We start from the raw sequence: 13614 nt of genomic DNA, 5'->3' as shown, positions 1-13614 counted from the left end.
GGTCTCGCCGATATATAGGAATCCACACCTGGAACAGTGGACACTGTTTGTAGCATGGAAGAATTTTCTATCCCTTAGAGAACCACATCTGGAACAGCTGGTCCCTGAACAAACCCCATTTGGGAACAGCTTCAAAAGAAGATACGTCAGTTCTAAAGTCAGCATCATTCAAATTCTCAAAAAAGTTGCCGATGGGCTTCCTCTTTCCACTAATTTGGTCAGAGATTGCTGTCTCCTAATTTTTACAGGGGGAATTCTAAACTTGATGAAACCATTGCACCAAAGAAACAATGAGAGGCTGGTAGACCTCATGAACACTGGGGTCACATGGGAAGGGAAGAGTCATTTATTCAGTTGCGATATAACCCATCTTGCCATCTGATCATTTGCATTTCTCCTCCCTAAAAGTTAATTTGCAGGTGTTTCTGAGTGGGTTAAGGGTTAGTTTATTTTGACGGGAACCCTGCAGAAAGCACCTGGGGACCCTGGTTAGGATCAGTCTACCTGCGGCTCGATTGACGGAGAGTTTCCCAGTGTTCAATTACATCCATTGGCATTATTGAAAACTGTTACACCTGTCAGAGGACAGCAACAGTCATACAATACAATACAATACAATACAATATATCTTTATTGTCATTGTACAGGGGTACAACGAGATTGGGAATGCGCCTCCCATACGATGCAATAATTTAATTAATTTAAACAGCAACAACCCAACGAAACAAATTGTAACAGTTTTGAGACAGAATAAAGTGCAAGCAGATCTGTGCCGGTTCACTGTGCGATGTGACCATCCGGCTCAGCAGGACCGGTTCATAGCAGCTATGGCCCTGGGGATGAAGGCTACAAAGCTTCGGAATAAGGAGCAGGAGTCTGCTCCTTCACCTGCCAAGCACCAGGTGTGCATCAGGGTGGTGCATGTGTCGGGGTGGTGGGCACGTTGTGAGGACACTACAAAACGGGAAGGATGGCAGCATCAGCCTTCACCATTACCGAGTCAGATATTGAGTTGGGTAGATTGTATGGTAAAGCACTCCTTATACTTGTATTAAATGGCTTTGCATGTTTTTCACCTGCAGGTGTTTACGCTTCCCCAAATGGGACAGGCCTTCAGCCTGAACTCCATTTCAGGACCTTATGCTGATGCCTACGATATCCCACAGCCCCATACCTCCAAACTCCAGGGCAACCAGGTAATGTGAAGAAATTCCAATTATATAAACCACTGAGACACACCCTGGGAATAGGGCGGGACGGTGGCGCAGCGGTAGAGTTGCTGCCTTACAGCGAATGCAGCGCCGGAGACCCGGGTTCGATCCCGACTACGGGTGCTGTCTGTACGGAGTTTGTACGTTCTCCCCGTGACCTGCGTGGGTTTTCTCCGAGAACTTCGGTTTCCTCCCACACTCCAAAGACGTACAGGTATGTAGGTTAATTTTCTGGGCAAATGTAAAAATTGTCCCTAGTGGGTGTCGGATAGTGTTAATGTGCGGGGATCGCTGGGCGGCGCGGACCCGGTGGGCCGAAGGGCCTGTTTCTGCGCTGTATCTCTGAATCTAAAAACAAATCTAAAAATCGAATCTAAAATCTAATAGGGGCCTTGATACAAACAATTAAGGATCAGTTCTGGCTTGTTCAGCTTCAGTTATGGACAGTACTCGTGTAGAACCTGATGGGTGTGCTGCTAGGCTGTTATTTACAACCTGCGTAAGCCACAAATCTCACCTAAGACACTTCACTTTGCCATCTGCAGAACAATTGCCAGCACATGTGCTTCCTTGGCTAAAAGACAAATCCATGTCATCAGCTATTCACCCTCAGTAGCATCAAAGTAGATCCCAAAACTGATCGCAGTCAAATGTGCCTGTAATGTCTCACATACCCTGGTTGCCATGGCCACCTAGTTGTTAATCTTTGCACTCTCACCAGAATAGTTAACCCCAACACCGTCTGGGATCAAAGCCCTCGAATAGTTAAACTTCTGGAATATTAACAGTGGTGGAAGTTTTACAAAGTCAAACCAAAGCAAGGCAGAGCCTGACAACACCAGCACAAAGATATGATTGAGAAATTGTGAATTGAAAAGCAAATTTAAATTTATGGAAATCTCTTCAAATTAACATTTCAATTTGCATGTTAATATGTCAAAACCATTTTCAAATCTCAGTGGCCACTCTCATGCACAGGCAATTTATGCACATTTTTGAGCACGACATTTGCCCAGTTTTGTTTCAGTTCTCGGTTGTCTACAAGTTGGCCAGCAGTTGGTGACTCTGATTTTTCACAAAGCAAATTCTCAAACTTGGTCCAGCCATTGCGAACAAAGAACTAAGCAGAGACTGGGAGTATTTATGAAGTGTAACGGTCACACGAAAAGGGGTGCTCGACATCCCATCTCACCAGCTCCTCACACCACGCACGCGCACAAATTGGGATGTAGCTACGTTTGATGGTTTTACAAAGTTAAGGTTCCTTCAAAAGAATTATGCATTTGGCCAAAATACACAGGGAAATTCTGTTCAGATCTGGATACCAGCACTAGAACAGATCTTGCACGAGTTACCAAGGGACTTACTTAATTGAGATTCAGTTTAATTTATTGTCATGTACACCAGGTGGTAACGAAAGTCCTTGTTCACGTGAAGCTCACAGAGTAAACAGTATACATGCAGTATTGATAAATGAATCTACAAACCTGCATGTCTTTGGAATGTGGAAGGAAACCGGAATACCCGGAAAAAACCCCACGGGGTCACAGGGAGAATGTACAAACTCACAGTCAGGATCAAACCCATGCTCTTTGGTGCAGCTCGACCATTGTGCCAATGTGCCACCCAGTGGACGGTGCCTGGATATGCACAGGGAAGTATTGGTATCGGTTTAATAGTGTCACATGTGCCAAGATACAGTGAAAAGCTTTGTTCGGCGTGTTAACCAGGCAAACCATACCACACATGAGTACAACAAGTGGTGCATAAAGGAGAGTGCAGACAATAGTGTTACAGATACAAAGAAAGTACAGTTAAAAAAAGCTTTCAAGCTTCTGCTTTCACCTGGTGGAACAGGTGTAAAGAGGGAATGACTGGGGTGTGAGTGGTCCTTATTTATGTTGGCGGTTTTAGATTTAGAGATACAGAGCAGAAACAGGTCCTTCGGCCCACCGGGTCCACACCACCCAGTGATCCCCGCACATCAACACTATCCTACACACACACACACTAGGGACAATTTTTACATTTGCCCAGCCAATTCACCTACAAACCTGTACGTCTTTGGAGTGTGGGAGGAAACCGAAGATCTCGGAGAAAACCCACGCAGGTCATGGGGAAAACGTACAAACTCCGTACAGTACAGCACCCGTAGTCAGGATCGAACCTGAGTCTCCGGCGCTGCATTCGCTGTAAGGCAGCAACTCTACCGCTGCGCCACCGTGCCGCCCTTTGCCAAGGTAGAATAAAGTATAGATGGAATTGATGGGGGGGGAGAGTTGAAGATTGGTCTGCGTGATGGACCAGGCTGCTTCCACAACTATTTGCAATTCCTTACACACTTGGGCAGACCTATACATCCCAATGCATCACCTCTTGGTCGAGCTCAATGCCTTCTCTGCTCACTTTGAGAGGGAGAACATTGATGCACCTTCTTGGGCCACCACAAATCCCGACCACAGTGTAATCTCAGCCACAGAGGCCGACGTCAGAAAGTGCGAGGCCCTAACTGCTTTAAAAAGACATTCATAATACCGTACCCAGGAAGAGTAAGGTGACTCATGACTCAATGACTGCCGACCAGCTGTACTGCCATCTGTGCTAATAAACATTGTTGGGATGTTGGCTGTGATGCATATCAACACCTGCCTTAATAAGGACCTAGAAAATCTAGAACCGTCACAACAGATCAATAGGGGATGCGATCTCATTGGGTCTCCACACTGCATTGGACCAGGCAGGCAGTTATTCAGTTATTCGGTGTTCAACACTATCATCCCCTCTAAACGTATCATCAAGCTCGTCCCTACGCAATCAGATCCTCAACTACCTTGTCAGCAGACCACAACCAGTATGAATTGGCAACAACTCTTCCTCCTCAATAACCACCAGTGCAGGGACACCTCAAGGTTGTGTGGCTCAGTCTCCTGCTCTACTCTCCCTCTAACCCTGACTGTGCAGCCGGACACAGTTCCAATGCCATCTTTAAATTCGCCAACGACACCCCGCCATTCATGGACAAATAATGGGCAACAATGAGTCATTGTGGGAGAATGTTTGTTTGATAATTTGAATGAACGGTGCCAGAACAATAATCTTGCTTTCAATGTCACACAGTCATGAGTGTATGGAGAGTAAAGTGAGATGCTGAGAATGCGTCCATGTGGGGTAACAGTGTTGAGGATTATTGTGAGGCCTATCTTCCCTGATTATGGACTATGTTCAGTTCAGTTTAGTTTATAGGTCAAGAGGTCACGGATCCAGTTACAGAGGGGGTTGTTGAGTCCTAGGTCCGGGTGTTTGAAGACAAGTTAGACAATAGACAATAGGTCTATTGTTGGGAAGATGGCATTGAATGTGGAGCTATAATCAATAAATAGGAGGCTGATGGAGGCATCTTTATTATCCATATGCTGCACAGATGAGTGGAGGGCCATGGAAATGGTGCCTGCTCTGGACCTGCTGTGGCAGTAGGTGAATCACAATGGATAAATTATGTCTGGGAGGCTGGAGTTAATGTGCGCGGCGACCAGCTTCTCAAAGCACATCATGAGGGTGCATGTCAGAGCACTAAACAGTAGTCATTATTGCACTCTGCCTTGCTCTTCTTTGGTTCTGGGATGGCAGTGGTCTTCTTGAAGTCGATGGGAACCTCAGAATGGAGTTGGGAGAGGTTAAACATGTCCGCGAATACCCCCGTTAGCTGTTACTGCATGTTCTGAGGGCATGGCCAAGGACACTATCCGGACCAGCTGCTTCCTGCAGTTCAGTGTCAGCAAGGCTGATCTGATGATTAAAAAGGTAACTCTGTTCAGTACTCCCGAGGCTGTTCGTGTGCTTGACGCCATTCCACTGACCTCCTGTTCCTTATCATGGAGGAATGCATTATTGCCAGCGATATTGTCAGATTCACTTTGTAGTTCATTATGGTGTGCAATATGGTTCACCATATGGACTTCATTTGGTCCAGAATTCCCTCTTGGCATTCTTAATGGCTTGGTGAAGGTCATAAATAGATTTCCTGACCAGGTTGGGATTGTCTGACTTGAACTCTGCAGACTTGGACTTAACCAGGGAGTGAATCTCACAGGTCACCCCTAGTTTCCAGTTGGGGAACACTCGGGTTGACTTCTTTGGCATGCGGTCCTCCACACCTTCACTGATGACATCTGTGACAGCAGTGACACACTCATCGAAGTTGGCTTCAGAGTCCTTGAATGTGGACCAGTCCCATGACTCAGATTTGTCACCTAGGATTTCAACACGCTGTACGACCTTCCATACCAGATCTTCACTCTTCACTTTGCTCTTGTAAGCAAAGAGCAGAAGTGCAGCCAAAATGTGGGCAGGAGATGGAGTGATAAGCATCTTTGATGCAAACGTGCAGCCATCGTATGCAGTGATTTCAATTCTATTGGCAAGGGTTTACTCATCAGGAGGCACAGAGATGCTGCAGCAAGCAAGTAATTCAACCAAGAGATCCTGCAGTGAGTGACTTTATCAGTATTACTGTGGAATAAAGGTGACTACAGAGGCATGAGAGAGGAGCTGGCTAAAGATGATTGGAAAGGGACGCAAGAAAGAATGATGGTGGAGCAGCAGTGGCTGGCGTTTCCGGCAGTAATTCGGAAGACGCAGGATCTTTTCATCCCTAAGAGGAAGAAACTAAGGGGAAAATGAGGCAAGTGTGGCTGACAAGAGAAATCAAAGACAGCAAAAAAGCAAAAAGAGAAGACATATAATATGGCAAAGATTAGCAGGAAGTTAGAGGATTGGGAACCTTTAAAATTCAACAGAAGGCAACTAATGAAGCAATAATGAGAGAAAAGATGAAATATGAAGGTAAGCTAGTCAATAACATAGCATTAAAAAAAATTCCGAGATACCGTATAAAGAGTAAGAGAGGCAAGAGTTGACATTGGACCTCTGGTAAATGACACTGGAGAAGTAGTGGGGAACTACCTGAGAAGAATGGGTAACACAGAATGACGGATGAACTGAATACTTTTTTTGGAAGGCACCAGCAACATGCCAGAAATTCAAGAGACTGGGGGTAAAAATTCGTGGAGTCGCTATTACTAAGGAGAAGGTGCTTGGGAAGTTGAAAAGTCTGAAACTGGATAGGTTCCCTGGACCAGATGGACTACACTCCAGGGTTCTGAAAGAGATAGCTGAAGAGATTGTGGAGGCATTAGTGGTGATTTTTCAAGAATCACTAAGGTCAGGGATGGTTCCAGATGACTGGAAATTAGCAAATTTTAGATTTAGAGATACAGCCCAGAAACAGGCCCTTCGGCCCACTGGGTCCACGCCGCCCAGCGATCCCCGCACACTAACACTATCCGACACCCACTAGGGACAATTTTAAAAAAAAAATTTTCCCAGCCAATTAACCCACATACCTGTACGTCTTTGGAGTGTGGGAGGAAACCGAAGATCTCGGAGAAAACCCACGCAGGTCACGGGGAGAACGTACAAACTCCTTACAGACATGTAACTCCGTGGTTTAAGAAGGGAGCAAGGCAAAAGAAAGGATATTATAGGCTGGTTAGTCTGACTTCAGTGATTTGTAAAATGTTAGTCTATTAATAAGGATGAGGTTTGGGGGTACAGTGCATTCAGAAAGTATTCAGACCCCTTCACTTTTTCCACATTTCGCTACGTTACAGCCTTATTTTAAAATGGATTAAATTCATTTTTTTAAATCATCAATCTACACACAATACCCCATAATAAAAAAGCGAAAACACGGGCCTCGCCTCGCCTCGCCGCCCGCCGGTCCTCGCCTTCCCTCACTGCCCACCGGTCCTCGCCTCCCCGCCCGCCGGGCCGTTGTGATTTGCTGTTGAAGACCACTGGAGCAAGTATGTCTTCAATTAAATTAGGTACGTGCAGTTTTAAATTAAACTCTTTCTTCATAACTTAGTCATACATTTTATGACCGTTGTTCTTTTATTCAATATCAAGAGAATTGGGATGTGTACGGAAAAACCAAAATAGAAAAAACAAAACAAAACAATTTTTTCTTTGTTGTAAAAAGTATTTCTGTTCAATAACCTTTCTATAAATACCAGAATATGCTCATGATAGGCCTGACATTGTACATGTAGTCCAAGAGCTACAGACTGTTGGAAATAATAGTCATTTTTCACACATGAATGTAGCACAACGCGTATGTGATTTGGCGTGCATACTTATTTTGCTGAAATGTTGCATTAGGTACCATATTATGAATTTGATGTAAAATTCTGAATTTTGGACATCAAAATGATGAATTTGTAAAACCAAATGTTGGGAGGTCTGTTCATGAACCATACTGTGACCACACATCTCCATGTTGGAAGAATGGAAGATGCAGAAAGAGATTCCCGAAGCCGTTTATCGAAAGCACAAGGTGTGGAGATGAGTCACATCCTCTGTACAGGAGACGATCTCTGGATATGGGAGGGTTTCAGGGACATCAAGAAGGATGCCGGGATCAACCTATTACTTCTGAATGGGTGGTGCCCTGTAATGCTCAACTCTTGAAGTTGTTCAAATGTCACATCAACGTTGAGATATGCTCCTCTGGAAAGTCGGTCAAATACGTGTTCAAGTACACCTTGAAGGTGAGTGATCAAGCAGTTTTTGGAGTTAACAGGGATGATGAAATTGCACAGTACTTTACTGGCAGATACATTGGCTCATTGGAAGCAGTGGGATCAATCCTTGGATTTCCAATTCATGAGAGATGCCCCGCTGTCATTCGACTCCAGGTACATCTGCCACAAGAACAACAAATCGTCATCAGAGTCGATGCTGGTCGGCAGGTGAGAAATGAGGAGATCACGAGAACAACTTGAACTGAATTCATGGAATTGTGTTCTCGAGATCAATTTGCAAGAACACTGTACTACGCTGATGTACCCAGATTTTACACAAGGAACAATAAGAACTGGCAAAGAAGGAAGGTTGGGAAGATAGTGGAAGATCTTCCAGGTATTTTTGAAGCCAACGTTCTGGAATGAGTGTATACCGTTTCTCCAAGATGTGGTGACCTCTACTACGTGAGACTGCTTCTCCATCACATAAAAGGGCCAGTATCCTTCGAATCATCGAGGACACATGATGGACATATTCTTCCTTCCTTCAAAGACGTCTGCATAGAAAGAGGTTTGTTGCTAACTGACGACCATTGGCAACAGACGATGGAAGATGCTGAGCGGACAAGACTCCCCGAAGCAATGAGAGACTTGTTTGTTTTGCTGACGATTGCTGAGATCAACACTTCTCGACAATTATGGGATCGCTTCAAGAATTCAATATATGAAGATTACCTTCAAAGAGAACGGAGAACAATCGATGATCCAAATATCATGATTGATGAGAGGCATCATGATCAGACTCTGTTGTATATTCAAGACAAGCTTGTGAATTACAAGACACTGGGATACTTTCATGTGCCACTACCAAGACATAGAAGGATGAACCTTAATGATGATAATCCAGAATTGCTGCGTGAATTGCAGCACAATAGCCCTGAACAACAGTGATTTGTTGAAGAGAAGGAGCCTCTACTGAATGCTGAGCAAAGAGCAGTGTATGACCATGTGTGCAGCTGCTTGGAAAGGAATGTTCCTTCAATGTTTTTCATTGATACACCAGCAGGAATGGGCAAAACAATTCTTACCAATTTGATCCTCTCCAAAGTTCAAGGTCAAGTTGATGTTGCTTTTGCTGTAGCATCCTCTGGTATAGCAGCTACATTGATGCCTGCTGGAAGAACTGCACATTCTCGATTCAAGATACCCATCGAAGTGACCGATAATACAATGTGCAACATTGAGAAGAACTCCAACATGGTTCATTTGATCAGGAGTGTGAGACTGATTGTTTGGGATGAATCCCGATGATTAGGAGGGAGAACTTTGAAGCGGTGGACAGAACTCTTTGAGATCTATGCAAAAAGAACGATGAGCCTTTTGGCGGCATTCTTACCATTTGTTGTGGCGATTTTCGACAACTCCTTCCTGTTGTGAAAAGGGGAAATGATGCTGATGTTGAAAATTCCTGCATCAAGAAATCCTATTAATGTTCAAATTGTTATATTTTGTGATTCACATTTTAAACTTTAATAAATCCCTTTCCCACTTGCTGTGCCCGTCAGCCGCCCATGCGCAGTAATACCTCCATGTTCCACGTCACCATGGAAACCCGACAGGCGGGAATGGCGACGCCGCCAGAGAGGCCCTAGGAATGCAGGGGGGAATAAGGGGGGATGGAGTGGGTGACTGGGGGGTGGGAGGGGAAGGGGGGAGTGGGTGGGGAAGAAGGGGGGTTGTGGGGATGGAGTGAGTGAGGGAGGGGAGGGTGCTAGACCAATGCAGAAAAAATACACCATTTTAAAGAAAAATCGCCATTTTCATTGAGATTTATTTATTTTGATATTTTTAAAGTCATTTATTTTAAAGAAAAAAGTGCGATTTTCCCCCACATCACAATGGCAACCCAATGAGGTGTGGGCCCAACGGGTCCACTTGGTCGAGATTAAACATCACCTGGCCAGAGGTCATGGGATCAAACCATCAAGAATATGGCGCCATGATCACTAATGTCCTTCTGGAATTGATTGCTCCTCCCTGACCCTACTCCACTCTACATGATCCCGGAAGTGGCCACATTAGCTACACAATTGTACAGCAATTGCACTTGGTTAACATCCTGGGGTTAGTGATGGAGCACTATGATGCAAGCACTATTACAGGAAGCCCTTCAGCTACTTAAGGATGGACAACTGTGTAATTATTAAGCCATTGTTAAGCTTGGCCAGTGGGACCTGTGGAATCAAGGGTCTCATCCCAAGTTGGAGGAGAGAGCTCTCCACTGGCCTCCAGTGTCCCTTCCAATGGGTGCAAAGGGCTGAGCCCAGGTCTAGGAGCAGTGACAATGCTGCTTATCCTCCCATTACTTCTTCTCCCCACCCCCCAGCCAAATGCTCAGCGAAAATCACCATTCCAATTGTGACAACCTAAATCATATCTACCATTCACAGAGAGTCATAGAGCAAAGAAATAGGTCTTTTGGCCAACTCCTCCATGCCGACCAAGATAGCCCAACCAAGCTAGTCTCATTTGCCCATATCCCTCTGAACCTTTCCTATCCATGTACCTGTTCTGTGGCTATGTTACAAATGAGAGAGGTGTTATGCATTCGCTTATCACATTATCGTGCTTTCTTACTGTGCTTACCTACAGATGCCTAATGGTGCTGCAACAGCAAGGAAATATTCCATGTTTCAAACAGAGGAGGAGAGGAAACTAATCCAACAGTTGTATGACATTCCACCGAGTTTGGAAAGACCTAGAGCAGCAACTCAGAGTCAGGTACGAATGGCTTGGGTATTAAAATGGCATCAAATTCCTTGTCTTAGAATTGGTGTGTCATATACCAGAGAAACAGGTTGTTTGGTCTACTATGTCCAGACCAACCAACAAATACACATCTATACTAATTCCATTTACCAGCACTTGCAGTGAAACCTTCAGGAAGGCGAGATACTTCTATAACTTCTTACCTCGGTACATGTAACGTTAAACTAAACTCAAATGCTCTGAGGGTATTTTCCCCCATCCCAGCATCGGGTAGTGCGTTATAGATTCCATCTTTAGTGGGAAAGAATTCTGTGTCAAATCCTTCCTACACCTCCAACCCCTTTTTCTACACCCATGCCTGACTAGTGAGATTCAGTGCTGTGGCATCGCCTTTGATATAAACTGGTCACAATGTCACAGAGCAAGTCTTTCCCGCAAGGAGCATTGAGTAAAGCATTGGCAGGTGGCTAAGTCACACAGTCAAAATAGTTTGGGAATATTTCACAGTCAGACACGACCACAGACCTTCAGCCCACCAAGTCCACACCAACCTTTAAGTAGCCGTCCATGCTAATCCCAGTTACCAGTAGTTGATCCATGGCCTTTGGAGCATTGATACGCAGAGAGATCCTGGGGACAAATTCAGACTGAAGAAAGGTCTCAACCCGAAACGTCACCAATTCCTTTTCTCCAGAGATGCTGCCTGTCCCGCTGAGTTACTCCAGCATCTTCTGTCCATCTTCATGTTTAAACCAGCATCTGCCGTTCCTTCCCACTCACTGAGCAAGGTTTCTGTCTTTCTCGGGGGACCTCTCCTCACCTGTCTGCCTCTCTCTCTCTCTCTCTCTCTCCCCCCACCCCCCAGGTGTACGACGTTCCCCCGCAGATAAGCCTGGACGTACCGGACAGCGTCTACACCACGCCGCCGTCTGTTCGAAGGCCGGTTTGGGAGTGTCCGGAGGAGCGGCGAGCCTCCAGCCCGGCCCTGTACGACGTGCCGGTGTCCAGAGAGGCGGGTGGCGACCCGCTACAGCGCTCCCCCATCTTGGCCCGGCTCCAGACAGGCGCTCTACGACGTGCCCAGCCCGCATGGGGCCGGCCTTTACCGCACCCCCCGGGCCCGCCCGGCCGACATCTACGACGTGCCCGTCAGCATGCCCATGCCGGCGACCATCTACGACCTGCCGCGGCCCCCGGCCGGCGACCAGCCCCTGCACCGCGCCCCGCCGCTGGCGTCCAGAGAGGCTGACCAGTGGTCAGAGCGCAGGCAAAGCGCAGGGGGCGCCGCTCCGGACACGACACGGCGGCCGGACACTGCCCTCTCTCCAGCTACCGGCCTCTCTCCGGCCACCGCCCAGTGGCCGGACACCACCCTCTCTCCGGCCACCGCCCGCTCTCCGGACACTTCCCGCTCTCCGGCTACCGGCCTCTCTCCAGCTACCGGCCTCTCTCCAGCCCTCTCCCACTCTCCGGACACTTCCCGCTCTCCAGCCACCGCCCTCTCTCCGGCCACTGCCTGCTCTCCAGCCCTCTCCCGCCCTCCAGACACGACCCAGCGGCCGGCCTCATACCCGGCTCCGGCCACTTCCCACTCTCTGGCCACAGCCCTCCCTCCGGCCATACCCCAACGTCCAGCGACTTTCCCGAGCACTCCCCAGCCTCCGGCCACGTCTCATGGCCCGGCCATGCCGCAGCGTCCAGCGCTCTCTCCGGCCGCGGGTCCAGCCCCTGGGGGGGTGGAGGAGGAGGTGGAGGAGGAGGAGGGGATGAGGCTGGGCGCGGCGGAGGCGGTGGCAGCACTGGGGCAGTTGCAGCACCAGGTGTTGGTGTCGGTGGGCAGCATCATGGTGTTTGTCAGCAGTCGCTGGCGGTTGCGGGACCACCTGCAGCCACACCTGTGCCAGGTGCGCTCGGCGGCGGGCAGCGTGCTGGGCAGCGTGGCAGCCTTCGTGAGTCTGGTGCGGGGTGTGAGGGTGAACGCGGCCCACCTGACGGACGCCAACCTACAGGGCCGCCTGTACAAGCAGCTGGACGTGGTGGAGGACTCCCAGAACATCCTCCTGGAGACAGGCCGGGCTCTGGCCGACTGTGGCTGGGATCTGGACACACTGGTGGTCACCCAGACCCAGGATGCACCAGACCACCTGGACCGCTTCATCATGGTCGCCCGCACTGTGCCCGACGATGTCAAGCGCCTGGTCTCCATCATCACGGCCAACGCCAAGCTCCTCTTCACCCAGAGGCAGGCGAGCCCACCCACCCTGGGTACGGCCGAGCCCACCCACCCTGGCTGGGTACGTCTGCAGAGGAAGACCATCAAGCACAAGGCGCCGCTTCCCACCCCACGGAGGAAGGCGCAGAGCGTCAAAGTCCTGCAGAGCCCGCACACCAGGGGAGAAGACTGCGAATACGTCCAGTTACAGGTTGGTGGGAGGAGAGGGGAGGGAGAGAGGGGAGGGAGAGAGGGAGAGGGGGAGAGAGGGGGAGAGGGAAGGAGGAGAGGAGGGGAGGGGGAGAGGGGAGGAGGAGAGGAGGGGAGGGGGAGAGAGGGGGAGAGGGAAGGAGGAGAGGAGGGGAGGGGGAGAGGGAGAGGGGAGGAGGAGAGGAGGGGGAGGGGAGGGGGAGAGGGGAGAGAGGGAAAGAGAGGGGGAGAGGGGAGGAGGAGAGGAGGGGGAGAGAGGGAGAGAGGGGGAGGGAGAGAGGGGAGGGAGAGAGGGGGAGAGAGGGGGAGAGGGAAGGAGGAGAGGAGGGGAGTGGGAGAGAGGTGGAGAGGGGAGGGGGAGAGAGGGGGAGAGGGGAGGGGGGAGAGGGGAGGGAGAGGGGGAGAGGAGTGGAGGAGAGGAGGGGGAGGGGGAGGGGGAGAGGACAAACCCCGTAGGAAGGAGCTCCAGACTGAAGAAGGGTCTCGACCCGAAACGTCACCCATTCCTTCTCTCCCGAGATGCTGCCTGACCTGCTGAGTTACTCCAGCATTTTGTGAATAAAACCAGGTCATAATTGATAGGAGAATTTTGAATACATTTGGATAGCAGTAACAGGATCATTCCGAGTCA

At 48.6% G+C, this 13614-nt stretch overlaps 1 protein-coding gene across 1 annotated transcript in view; it reads left to right on the top strand.

Moving 5' to 3' along the window:
• The window catches only part of LOC144604324 (cas scaffolding protein family member 4-like), a 49607-nt gene that overhangs the window by 29007 nt on the left and 6986 nt on the right, over positions 1 to 13614 (top strand). Inside the window, 5 exon segments of the mRNA XM_078418559.1 lie at positions 1083 to 1196; positions 10445 to 10573; positions 11427 to 11573; positions 11575 to 11842; positions 12107 to 12984. Of these exon segments, the coding sequence (XP_078274685.1) occupies positions 1083 to 1196; positions 10445 to 10573; positions 11427 to 11573; positions 11575 to 11842; positions 12107 to 12984 (1536 nt within the window).

Source organism: Rhinoraja longicauda, chromosome 22 (genome assembly GCF_053455715.1).
Source record: "Rhinoraja longicauda isolate Sanriku21f chromosome 22, sRhiLon1.1, whole genome shotgun sequence".
Lineage (NCBI taxonomy): Eukaryota > Metazoa > Chordata > Chondrichthyes > Rajiformes > Arhynchobatidae > Rhinoraja > Rhinoraja longicauda.
Note: the sequence above shows the minus strand (reverse complement) of the source record. Positions and strands in the feature narration are given on the sequence as shown.